This window comes from Lactuca saligna, chromosome 2, assembly GCF_052625555.1.
Source record: "Lactuca saligna cultivar CGN05327 chromosome 2, ASM5262555v1, whole genome shotgun sequence".
NCBI lineage: Eukaryota > Viridiplantae > Streptophyta > Magnoliopsida > Asterales > Asteraceae > Lactuca > Lactuca saligna.
In genome coordinates this window covers 156,979,285-156,990,953 of record NC_136418.1, presented here as the reverse complement: position 1 = coordinate 156,990,953, position 11,669 = coordinate 156,979,285, and the positions used below count along the sequence as shown (strand labels likewise).

General features: G+C 33.2%; 2 protein-coding genes across 2 annotated transcripts; both read right to left on the bottom strand.

Annotated features, from left to right (window-relative positions):
* Window positions 1-557: 557 nt before the first annotated feature.
* Window positions 558-3,465, bottom strand: LOC145032319 (glycerophosphodiester phosphodiesterase GDPD1, chloroplastic-like). The gene is made up of 7 exons (XM_078981086.1): window positions 3,148-3,465; window positions 2,872-3,053; window positions 1,936-1,995; window positions 1,545-1,823; window positions 1,358-1,453; window positions 1,054-1,250; window positions 558-958 (listed from the first exon to the last, which is right to left on the bottom strand). Exons 1-7 carry the CDS (start codon window positions 3,245-3,247, stop codon window positions 751-753), a joined length of 1,122 nt encoding a protein of 373 aa, XP_078837212.1. The 5' UTR covers window positions 3,248-3,465; the 3' UTR covers window positions 558-750.
* A 2,502-nt stretch (window positions 3,466-5,967) lies between these two features.
* LOC145032318 (putative serine/threonine-protein kinase PBL21) lies at window positions 5,968-9,604 on the bottom strand. The gene is made up of 6 exons (XM_078981085.1): window positions 9,159-9,604; window positions 8,090-8,326; window positions 7,463-7,680; window positions 7,202-7,391; window positions 6,703-7,091; window positions 5,968-6,605 (listed from the first exon to the last, which is right to left on the bottom strand). The coding sequence occupies exons 1-6, from the start codon at window positions 9,589-9,591 to the stop codon at window positions 6,222-6,224; spliced, it is 1,851 nt and encodes a 616-aa protein (XP_078837211.1). The 5' UTR covers window positions 9,592-9,604; the 3' UTR covers window positions 5,968-6,221.
* Between the last annotated feature and the right edge of the window lie 2,065 nt (window positions 9,605-11,669).

The window sequence follows — 11,669 nt, the reverse complement described above, 5'->3', positions numbered from 1 at the left end:
ATAGGTATTTCGCATACAAAAATAATTCTAAAAAATGTTTTATTTTTAAAAAAAAAGAAGGTTTTTATGTGAAAATACGTTTTTTTTATAAATATGTTTTTATAATGCAAAATTTTGATAAAAAAAGATGTAAAAATCTAGAATTTTAACAAAATTTTGAAATATGCGAAATTTTTATTATTGTAATAACTTTTGAATGGGATGACCTGTTGATCGGCTAAAAAGGTTGTCGGTTTTTAAGAGTTAATTAAATAAAAATTTATATATAACGACTAAAATCACTTATAAAACCACAATATAAGTATTTTTAAACCCATTTTTTTCTATCCAATTACGAACTTTAGTTTTATATTTTGGTCATAATAACTTTTCTATTTTATATTTTAGCTACAATAAATACATTTCTATATTGGCAGATCTCATCCCTAGACTTTTTGTGTTTCAAACTTTAACCACAAACTTTTGTATTGGTTTGGTCCTAATTAGTTCTATATGACATTCACTTTATATTCCTCCACAAAAAATCGAAATGTACTTTCAACCAAATAACCAAATAATTAAAAGAAGAATCTATTCGATTCATATATTAGTGAAAACCATGTTTCTGACAATGAACGATGACCCCCAATTCATGACCTCCATTCTCAACCCTATGTACAAGATAATCAGACTATATTTTTTTTTAATAGGGAGGAGGGGTCTATATATATTAAATCGTCCAAAACATTAGAAACTATTTCCAATTCCATCTTAATGTTGTATCACCTTTGAAATCAAGTTTAACAGAAACGACAACTCGATTAAACCCTTCTCTGTTTCTTCACTTTTAACTTCACCATTTCCATAACCTTTTGTCTTCTTCGTTTCCTCAACTGCCCTCGCTATTTCTTCAACCAGATCCACAATTACTCCATCCACACCCATTAGCTGTTGAACGTGTACTGTTTCTGGGATATTACTGTTTTGCCCATACAAAAAATGCACACCATTAGTTTTATTACCCTCTTCTAAAATTATTATCATTCTAAAATACGAAATTTAAATCAGACTCACTTCAATTTGCCATATGTGAGAAGGCCGAGATTTGCCTCTTTGATCTCTCGTGCTGCCGACGGATTTCCGAAAATACCCTTAACTTCTGAAACTATTCCATCCAATCCACCCTCAACTGCCAACTTCCTTGCTTCATCTAATGAATTCCTTCGCACATCTTCATAAACCTCGGTTCCTCCGTTTGTCAAAAAGTAAACCTGTTTTTTCAATATATGTTAGTTAAGGTGGGCCTGAGCCGGAAAACACAAATATGGGCCCACTAGCGTAATAAGAAGAAAATCTTGAAGATATATAATATACTCACGGGGTATGTTTGTTGAAGTTTCTTCATAAGTAAAGCAGCATCCGGTTGGAAGCTTGAAAATATTATGGGCCTATCGTTAGCATGCTCGGAAACAACCTGAAAATAACATGATTTTTAATTAACAACCCTTTCTACTGATAATCACTGGTTAAAGAATGATTATATAATAATATATATATATATATACCTTTAATACGACTTGAAGAGCATGGATGAGATGATCTTGTTCATAGACACGATGATCATCAAACTTCAACTCTATGTTAAATCCAAGTCTAGTGTTTACTTTTTCGAATGCTTCTTGTAAAGTACACGAATGATCATCAGATTCAACCTGCCACCCTACAACGGTGCCATTTACTTTCCTAGCCAAGGCTTTTCCTTCCATGCTGACTTCCCGTTGGGGGCCGTATGCAAAGAATTCCTTCATTGTTAAATCGGTCACTCTCTTTTCAACCACTGAACCCTACAATAATTAATATTGGATCAATAATTAGTACATTTATAGTAAATCATGAAGGTTAGATCTCTACTGTGTCGATTTTGATACATGGATATACTAGTAAATCACGACTTACATGTTCTTGAGAGAGGATGAAGTCGTCGTGGAAAATGATGGCTACGTCATCTTTTGTTACCTACAAAAGATTTAACATTGTTACATTACCACCTAAAAATCAATTATATAAAATTAATTACTTATTTTATTTTTATCCTACTTTATTTGGTATAAAATTTCAATATTTAACAAACAGTGAATTAGCTTCAAAATTTTGTATCAACTCAAACGTTTCTTTTTTTAACAGATAAAAGTATATTCATCAAACAATAAAACGTCGCAATTTCTTGTTCCATAGCAAATATATTTATTGTATATATAGACATGTCAAAAATCAATAGTTATGATTCTATTAGTGGGCGTTAAGATGCAGATGCATAATTTGAAACTAGTTATGATGTTAAATAAGATTTAAGATATGAATAAAAGGATTTTAAATTAAATTTAAAAAAAAAAAAAAAAAAGATAGATGTACGAATTTATTTTATCATTTGATATATTATAATCATTATCAAAAATACAATTTGTATATACAAACATAGAAATCTAATTAAAATTATAGATAAGATACATTAATTAAATAATCTATTTCAAACTTTTATGCAAACAACCCCATGATAACGTTGCAGATAAACAAAGAAAGCGCCAAGAGCTATTACTCTATTAGTATGAGACTTTCTTTTTTTATTTTCAAAAAAGGGAACACGGAAAATCGAAACCGAAATCAAAAACAATTTTCAGATCAGTACAAAATAGAGATATTAACAGGCCCTTCGAGTTATCTAAAATCATACGTTCCAAGCTGCATATACACGACCAGCGATAAGACGTAGCAGGAAAATAAATTCTTCGAAATCATATTCTTACGTGCATATCATTTGCATCGACGCGATCAAAGACAAATTTCATAAACTATGGAAAACAAGGGGTGGCCGGAGCGGCGTTAGAATAATACCTGAACGTCAAACTCAATGTAATCGATAGGGTGGTTGGCAGCGTTGTTGAAGGAAAGAATAGAGTTCTCCTTAAAGGCCTTCATTCTCCGATCGGTCGAGTGCAATATATTCATGCCGTGACCTCTGTGGCCGATCACCGTAAATTTAGGCGAATTATCGACACTTTTGCTCACATCGACAGCTATTCCACGAAAAAACAACAAATCCACATCAAAACTTCACCTACGAGGCTACAACAACCGTCTGAAGAAAAAGATCCAAGAAGAATATCTTACAGATAGGGAGGCGCGTGGCGTATAGAGAGAATGAGGCTGCAGTTTCCGGAACTTGATCGAGATTTGGTACGTCGGAGATATAAACGGCCTTGGTTGCCATTGTAAGAAGATGAAATTAAAGTGTTGAAGAGAGAAGGGAGAAGGAGGTTAGGATACTACGAGGAAGAAAGGGGTTTGGGAAGCGTATTTAATCAATGCTGAAAGAATCAGCAATGGATGAGAGGAATTACTCGAGATCGGATCTTCCCTCGGAATATTCCTCTCCGCTTCCGAAACTTCCCTTTTTCCTTTTGAATTTGATGGATGTGTTTATGGTTTTGTGCTTAGGATATTCCAATTTCCAAACAACCTGCCTCTTTATATAACATTATGCCTCTATAATCGAACCGCATATTCCGTTTGTCCATTGACGGAATTCTAGCGTCCATATTGGAAAATGGAAATAATTTTTTAACCGTGGACGTTTGTCGTCCTCATCAAAAGGCGTTTGGATATAATTTATTCAACTAATTATCTAATTTTAATTCGTAATATCAAAATGTGATATTGTATTCTCTAGGTTTGAATAAACAAAAGAAAATGAATATTTCTTTATTTTTTTTTTCTTTTATGCCTTTCAACGATTTTCAACCGATAAAGGTCGAAGGCTCTATAAAAGCTTATAATAATAAAAGTTTCTTTTCAATTCTGACTTTTTTATAAATATCATATATTTCAATAAAATCAAAATTACAAAATTGTTTGCTTTCGTTATGTTTTCCATGCAACTTGATAACATAGAAAACGTTTTTTATTTTTTTCAGCTAACATGAACAAATTAAATAGGATTTTTTTTGGTACCTTGTCACCAAAAAGAAGTTTGTCAGGTTGCATGAAGCATTTTATGTATTGTTACGTAAAATTTTACTTGTTAAGTGGATTTTTGCTAATTTTACTTGTTGCATAAAAATTGTATGGTTTCTTTCCACACTAATCATCCCACATTTATACGATAGATAACATCATCCTTAACACCACATTGTAGTAATTATTTATTATTAGTTTATAACCTCTGGGAACCACAGTTAAAAAATTAATTAAACTTTCCAAGTAAAAACTCAAAACTATTAATTAATAATTTTAAATAACTTATTAGTTAAAAGATATTTTTTAGTTATATATAAAATTATAATTGTTAATTCAAATAAATACGTAAAATATATCATCTTATAATTTGTATAAATTTTATTTTATTATAGTTTGTATAGATTTTATTTTATTTTTATTCTAATATTATTAATTTAATGTAATTAAAATATGATTTAAATTTTGAAATTTGAAATGGAGAATTAATAGATTGACAAGTGTCATGATATTAATTACAAATGTCAATAGATTGACAAGTGTCTTGATATTAATTACAATGTCTAACATGGTAACGCATGGTAAAAGAACTACTTTTTTATTAGTATAGGGAGATATGTTGTAATTTGATGTTGCTAAAAGTTCGGTATAAAATTAGTATTATATATATATATATATATATATATATATATATATATATATATATATATATATATATATATAATTTGGGTACAAAATTAACTAACTATGAGTTATATACTCAATGTGATCAACTCAATATGGAATGAATGCTTTTAAATAAACTATTATGTGGTTGTAAAGATTAAAATTCAATGTTATGAAACTAGAATTATTTAAAATGTTTTTTTAAGTTTATATATATATATATATATATATATATATATATATATATATATATATATATATATATATATACTTAAAAAGCATTATGCATACTTTAGAAACAAACAGTTATTTTTTTTTAAACTACAGAAGTTTGATCCACATGTTCTTCTGCAACAGATGTGATATGTAGATATGAAAACATTGTACAATTAAAAAAAGGAACAACATTATGACCTTAGTGGCACATATTATCTAGATTTTTTCCTTATCTTTTGGTCTTTTAATTCGTCAAATTCTTCTTTTTGTCGATTTCTATGTGTTGTATTCTCCTTTTTGCTCACAATTCTTTAATTAATAACGGAACATAGAATGTAAGTTTTACATTCAAATGGAACAACTTCTATTTGTTTGTTGCTTTTGGGATTGACTAGGGATGCATGATTTAGAGTCAAAAATCTTATTTTGTAATCTTTGCATTTCTTGTATAATTCAAAATGTAACATTATCGACCTCTTTCAAACTTTGATGATCGATTGGAAGGTATTGAGTGATTTTATTAGGGTAGATATTACTTGTTTACATTGTAAACTCACCAGTACACCTTTTATTTTTCTTTTTTTCTTTTCGGTTTTATTTTTCATCACACATCACTTCCCTATCATTGCAATATTTCCACAAGGGCAAACAACACTCCTCAATAAAGCTGGAGACAAGGAGTCGAGTACATGAGAAGATGGCACAAAAGATGACGATTCAAAGAGGGAGAATTGTTGTATTTTTTTTTTTTTTTTTTTTTTGAACTGACAAATATAATCTAACGACACCTATTCCACCTATGTCCACAACGGGAGAATTGTTGTAATTAGCATGAAGAACTGAAAGGACTTCGAGATTTTATTAATTGCATCAAGGAAAAGGGAGTGCAGTTGAGGTAGAGGTATTTTTACACATTGGCTTGACAAGTCAAGCTTATATGCCGTTATAGCTATAAAAATTAACGCCTTTTAGCACGTTTAACGGTTTTAGATTTAATTCATTGTATGATTTTGTTTCAATTGAAAAGGTTAGCATTACATATTTTGTATAAAAGCTAAGAATGTTGCATAAAATAGGGAAAAAAATATAAAACCCTTATTGCATAAATAAGTCATTTGCCCAATTGAATAAATGCAAAACTTTACATAAATGAGCATTTAACCCTTTCTTTTCATGCTATGAATATATCTTCCAAAAAAGAAAAAGAAAACAAACCTCTAGTCTAAACTTATCTATACCATCAATATACCCACCTATGTATCTACATCCAAAGACAAAATCCTAAATATTTCTATTTACACGTTGGTTTTACTCACTCCATGTTGTCTGATAATTTTAATTGCAGAGCATTATAAGGGCGTTGTGTTTGCTGCTTCATGCTTATACCTCTTTCCCCACATTTTAGCTTCTTCTATTGCTTTAGCTCTTTCATCCTCATCCTCCTCTTTCAACCCATCATTTTCATCATCACTTGAATCCAAATCTACAACCAATCCACTCTTCCCATTCTGATTCCAATTCCGATCTCCAACCATAACCGGATCGGAAAGAGACGCCACAAAATCCAACGCATCCACAACTTCACTCATATCCGGCCTTTTTTCTTGATCATTATTCATACACATCAACGCCACCTCCACAGCTTTCCTCACCGATCTTTGTATAAATTCCCCTTTCATCCTCGGATCCGCTAACTTCACATACTTCCTTTTGTCAATCAACATCGGGTTCGCCTATAACAGACTTAATATAGTAAGCCATATATTACTATATTTTGACTTCATGTTCATACAGAAAGAACTGATTTGACTTAACAGAGAAAGAAAGTACCCATTCGATAAGATATTGACCTCCTTCTTTTGTGTCGTCTAATGCTTGTCTTCCTGTTATTAGTTCCAACAAAACCACCCCAAAACTGTATGTATCGGATTTTATGGTCAGGTGGCCTGTGAACCCGTACTCAGGTGCACAGTAACCCATTGTGCCCATCACCCGTGTTGATACGTATGATTTATCACCCAATGGCCCGAATTTAGCCAAACCCAGATCAGAAATCTTTGGGTCGTACCCTTCACCTAACAATATGTTGGCTGATTTCATGTCCCTGTAGATTATACGAGGTTCACAATGATTATGTAGGTAATCAAGGCCTCTAGCTGTTCCTACTGCTATTTTCATCCTTGTGTTCCAATCAAGTGGCTTCATATTTGGTTTCGGATCTGCCCAATAAAATGAAAACAATTATGTTCGTATCAAGTTTACTTACTATTTCTCTGTCTTGTCCTCGTTTTGAGGCCATAACATTGAAAATGACATAAGATATTTTTACCATGTAGGTGTTTTTCCAAGGATCCTAAGGGCATGAACTCATAAACTAAAAGATGTTGGTTGCTTTCGGAGCAATATCCGATCAAGGTAACGATATTTGGGTGACACACAAGTGAAAGCATTGTGATTTCAACTTGAAATTCTTTATTCCCTTGCAAACCATCTTTATTGAGTTTTTTAACAGCCACAACCTGACCATTTTAATTACTAAATTAAAAGTTAAAACACGCTTTAAAAAACTGAACAAATCAATGTTGTTTACTTGGTTAGGGTTTTCTAGGTTTCCTTTATATACTTGTCCAAATCCACCTTCCCCGAGATAGCGATCACGCCTGAAATTATTTGTAGCCTTTACAAGTTCTTGGTAACTGAATTCCCTTTGTTTCTTTCCAATACCAATAGTATTCAAAGGAGCATCCACCTGTTTTGTTTCTGACTTTTCTGTTGATTGATTAAGCAGATCGTTATCCACCTTTTGAACTGCATCTCAACACCATATATACAGTCACGAATTCATACTCTAAAAAATATCCTTCTAGCAACACATCTTAGTATTTCTCATGTCAGACTATTCTTAAAAACTAAAGTTAAAACATACTGCATGCTTCCAGATCACTTCTAAGTTCTAACCCTAAATACTAATCAGACCCTTTACATAATTCAATCGAGCATATATAACAGGAACTTCGATAATTCAAAGTCCAATTCTTATAACAAACATGAATAAATCAACAATCGGTTCAATTTTATACCTATGCTTGGGTATTGACCTCCAATATATTAATCATCCAATTCAAAAACCTGATAAAGAGAAAAATTAAGACGTAGAAGAAATACATACACATATAGAGAGATATATATATATATATATATATATTGTGGGGGAGACCTGTAGGAGTGGTGGCGGCATCTGGTGGCTTACAGTCACGTTGTTCATCGGAAATGGCATTATCTTTGGGGTTAACTTTCCGGCGTCCGGGAAAACACAGACATGCTAATCCTCCCATCTTCAAACCCAATGTTCCAAGATGCATTTTCAACACCCAAATAGACCCACCAACACAAGACTGGTAAATCATATATGCAAGATTATAGGGTTCTTGGGGTTTCTTACTACGAGAATTGCCTGGGAAAAATTTTACAACTTCAAAAATAGCTCCAGTAATAGAAGTACATTATTAACCCGTGACACAAAGAATAATAACTAGATTTAACAAAAAAATCAATAGCAAGTTTAATTATTTTAAATATTTGGTATTGATCTCTTGAAAATAAGATGGAAAGATCTGAATTTTTTTGTCTTTAGGTATTCATTTCCGCTGATATAGATGTTAGGTTGTAAAAGCAAGTCAACCAACAATAAACGATTTCACACACACAAGAGTATAAATGCAAGAAAGAAAAATAAGAACACAAGCCATTATTATTTCATATTAATTTACTATATCAATTGAATGATTCATTATTTATGTATCTTAGCACAAGAGGCGTTGAGGAAGGGAGAAGGATCGGTACAAAAGTCTTGATTATTTCAAAGAATGTAGAAGAGGGAGATGTGGAGTTAAAAAAATGGATAGGAAAGTATGGTGATTGGAGTAGCACCACTTCGTTTCATCATTCAGGAATATTAAGCTCAAGCCTGTACAAATTTTCAAAGGAATAAATTTGACAGATCGAGACCCCACTGTACAAAATTTTCAGAAAACAGAACTGAACAATTTTGGAACCTCACTGTAGTTCATAATGGCAATGGCAATCAATGTGCAAAGACAAGGTCCAAGACCATAGTAATGCTGATTGCCTGATGCCTATTTGAACTGCCTACGACTTTGCACAAAATGAAGCATAAAACCAGGATCAATATTAAAGCCCAAAGTACAACTCGTGAAAGAATGAAGAATAGAAGAACGACGAACCTGATTAGCAAGAGAGACATAATCAAACTTCAGAAATCATACCTGAATTGCAAAATCCCCTGAAGTGGAAGGCGGAGGTGGTCGAACGAAGGTGGCGAGATGGTTGAGGTTCAATGCTGTGCCTGTGTGCGAGAGGTACGGGAGAGCCAAGGGAAACAGGAAAATCGAAGGGGAGGCGTGGAAGGCAAAGCCGCACGGTGGTGTTGTGGTGATCGAGACGGGAGAGACAAGGGAAATAGGAAAATAGAAAAGAGGGTGGAAGGCGGCGCCTCACGGTGGTGCTGTGGTTGGACGGCAGTGGTTGCGGTGGGTGTCGCCGGCGGACGGGAGCTGCAGCAGGGGTAAATTTCGGGAGGGGGTAAATTGGAGTTAGGGTTATTTGCACGTTCTTTCTACCGCTCAAGAAAAAAAAAATGGTCGGGTGTATAGTTGGGTCTGGTGGGTTAGGGAATGAGGAGTTCGATAAGCGGGTCATGTTTTGGGTCAGATAGAAGGTGGGGCAAAGTAAATTAAATGGCTGATTTTCTTTTTAGCTTTGATTGAATTTCTATTGGGATAATGACTTTATTGAAACTGTACACATTTTATTTTTATGATCGGTTGTTGCCGTTATAAGGGTAAAATGTATACAGTTTCAATAGTTCAGTTGCAAATAGATAACGAAAAAAAAATTAGTGATTAAATATGAACAAAATCGAAAGTTTGTTTCCCTCTAAAAAATTTCAATGACTAAATGTAAACAAACTTCCTCTTATATTATGTTTTAGCAAATTATTTATTTTTGTTAAATTTTAGCAACATTTGTTGATGAAGAAAGTTTATAATCATTTTTTTATTATAAAAAGGAGGAGAGATTTAGATATGAAAATTCAAAAGTTGAATTTTTCATATTATGCTAACTTGAAGACTGAGGTGACCTCAGAGTATTTGAAGTTTATGAAATGATTCGACTGGAGATTCGGAAGTGATTTCGGTTCATGATGGGTTTGAACTTATTGAAGATTTTTGGAATGTGCATAAATGCTCAAATTTTGGGTAATTTTTTGGAGAATGAGAAACTCCTAATTACCTTTTGATGCTCGGTTTGTATGGTCTCACATTCTATAACCCAGATTGAAAAGTCATGGAAGAATTGAAGATTTGATGTTCATCTCTACATGTGTCACGTTTGAGGCTCGATTCGTGAAGTAGCTCGAGTTTGGAAGATTTGAAGCGGGTCATCCATTCCTAACTTTGAGGGGGAGAATGTTGGGTACAAAGTTATCCATGTATGACTTTGTAAATGGTCTAACTTTTGTAGACTCACTTGCATGTGGTAAAGTAGCCTTGTGACATGATATATATATATATATATATATATATATATATATATATATATATATATATATATAGAGAGAGAGAGAGAGAGTGTGTGTGTGTGTGTGAGAGAGATGTAAAGACCTCTATATAAGGTGGGTTCATACCACATGTAGAGGTGTGCTTGAGAGATGTAACATTGAGAGTGTTAGTGTGTGTTAATTATGTATATTTAGATCTAGATCCTTTTTTGTAAACACCTTTTATAATCAGATGCATCTATTAAACACCCAAATCACTGTGTTCTTTGTGTGTTCTTTAATTCCACATGTCAAACCAATGGTCATAATTCACATGAGTGAGAATTATTAGTTGTTTTGTAAAACCAAAACCGGATTGGAAATTTTGATTTTTTATTTTGGAAAATACAAAACCATTGTTTTTTTTCGGTTTCGTTTTTTCGTAGATTTCTTCATCAATAAATGTTGCTAGAATTTAACAAAAATAAATAATTTGCTAAAATATAATACAAGAGGAAGTTTGTTCACATTTAGTCATTGAACTTTTTTAGAGGGAAAGGAACTTTCGATTTTGTTCATATTTAGTCACTAAACTTTTTTTCATTATCTATTTGCCACTGAACTATTGAAATTGTACACATTTTACCCTTATGACCGGCAACAACCGGTCATAAGGGTGAATGTAACACCCAAAGTTTGGAAAGCGAAGAAAAGAAAGAAAACCCTAATTTTAAGGGGAGACTTGGCGAGTCCAAGAAGGGACTCGGCGAGTCCGAGCGGGATACGGGTCGAGGTGTAAGCGACCGACTCGGCGAGTCGGCCAAGGTGACTCGGCGAGTCTGGTCTGAGCAAGGAAAACCCTAAATCCGGGACTTAGAGCTTATTTAAACGTCTCATTCTCTCCCCTAGGGTTCCTTTACTGCCTCTCTAGCACAGAACAATAAACCCTAGTCGCCATAATCGTTTTGGAGGAAGATCTAACCCTTGGTGAAGCTCTTTGGAGCTTGAAAGAGAGGATAGTCATAGTGGAACACGAAGGGGGCCTTGGATCCAGAGTTGGTGGAACATTTCTGAGCATTTAAATGTAATAAATCATTACCTTCCCTCTTTTGTTTAATAGATCAACCTTGGCTATGAGATTTGGGGCTTTTATGCCATGCTTAAGAACTATTTTGAGTTAGAAGCCCAGATCTGAAGTTGTTACTTCAGATGTCACACCCCCAAACCGAGGATGGCG

What these genes read in the sequence shown, in the direction of transcription:
- LOC145032319 (XM_078981086.1), bottom strand. Translation starts at nt 3,247, where the DNA reads ATGGCAACCAAGGCCGTTTATATCTCCGACGTACCAAATCTCGATCAA. An exon ending in ACATTGAGTTTGACGTTCAG is followed by an intron (nt 1,996 to 2,871) that starts GTATTATTCTAA and finishes AATCTTTTGTAG; the next exon opens with GTAACAAAAGATGACGTAGC. An exon ending in CTCTTCAAGTCGTATTAAAG is followed by an intron (nt 1,454 to 1,544) that starts GTATATATATAT and finishes TGTTATTTTCAG; the next exon opens with GTTGTTTCCGAGCATGCTAA.
- LOC145032318 (XM_078981085.1), bottom strand. Translation starts at nt 9,591, where the DNA reads ATGACCCGCTTATCGAACTCCTCATTCCCTAACCCACCAGACCCAACT. An exon ending in CAGGGGATTTTGCAATTCAG is followed by an intron (nt 8,327 to 9,158) that starts GTATGATTTCTG and finishes AATTTTTCCCAG; the next exon opens with GCAATTCTCGTAGTAAGAAA. An exon ending in ACCTAGAAAACCCTAACCAA is followed by an intron (nt 7,392 to 7,462) that starts GTAAACAACATT and finishes TAAAATGGTCAG; the next exon opens with GTTGTGGCTGTTAAAAAACT.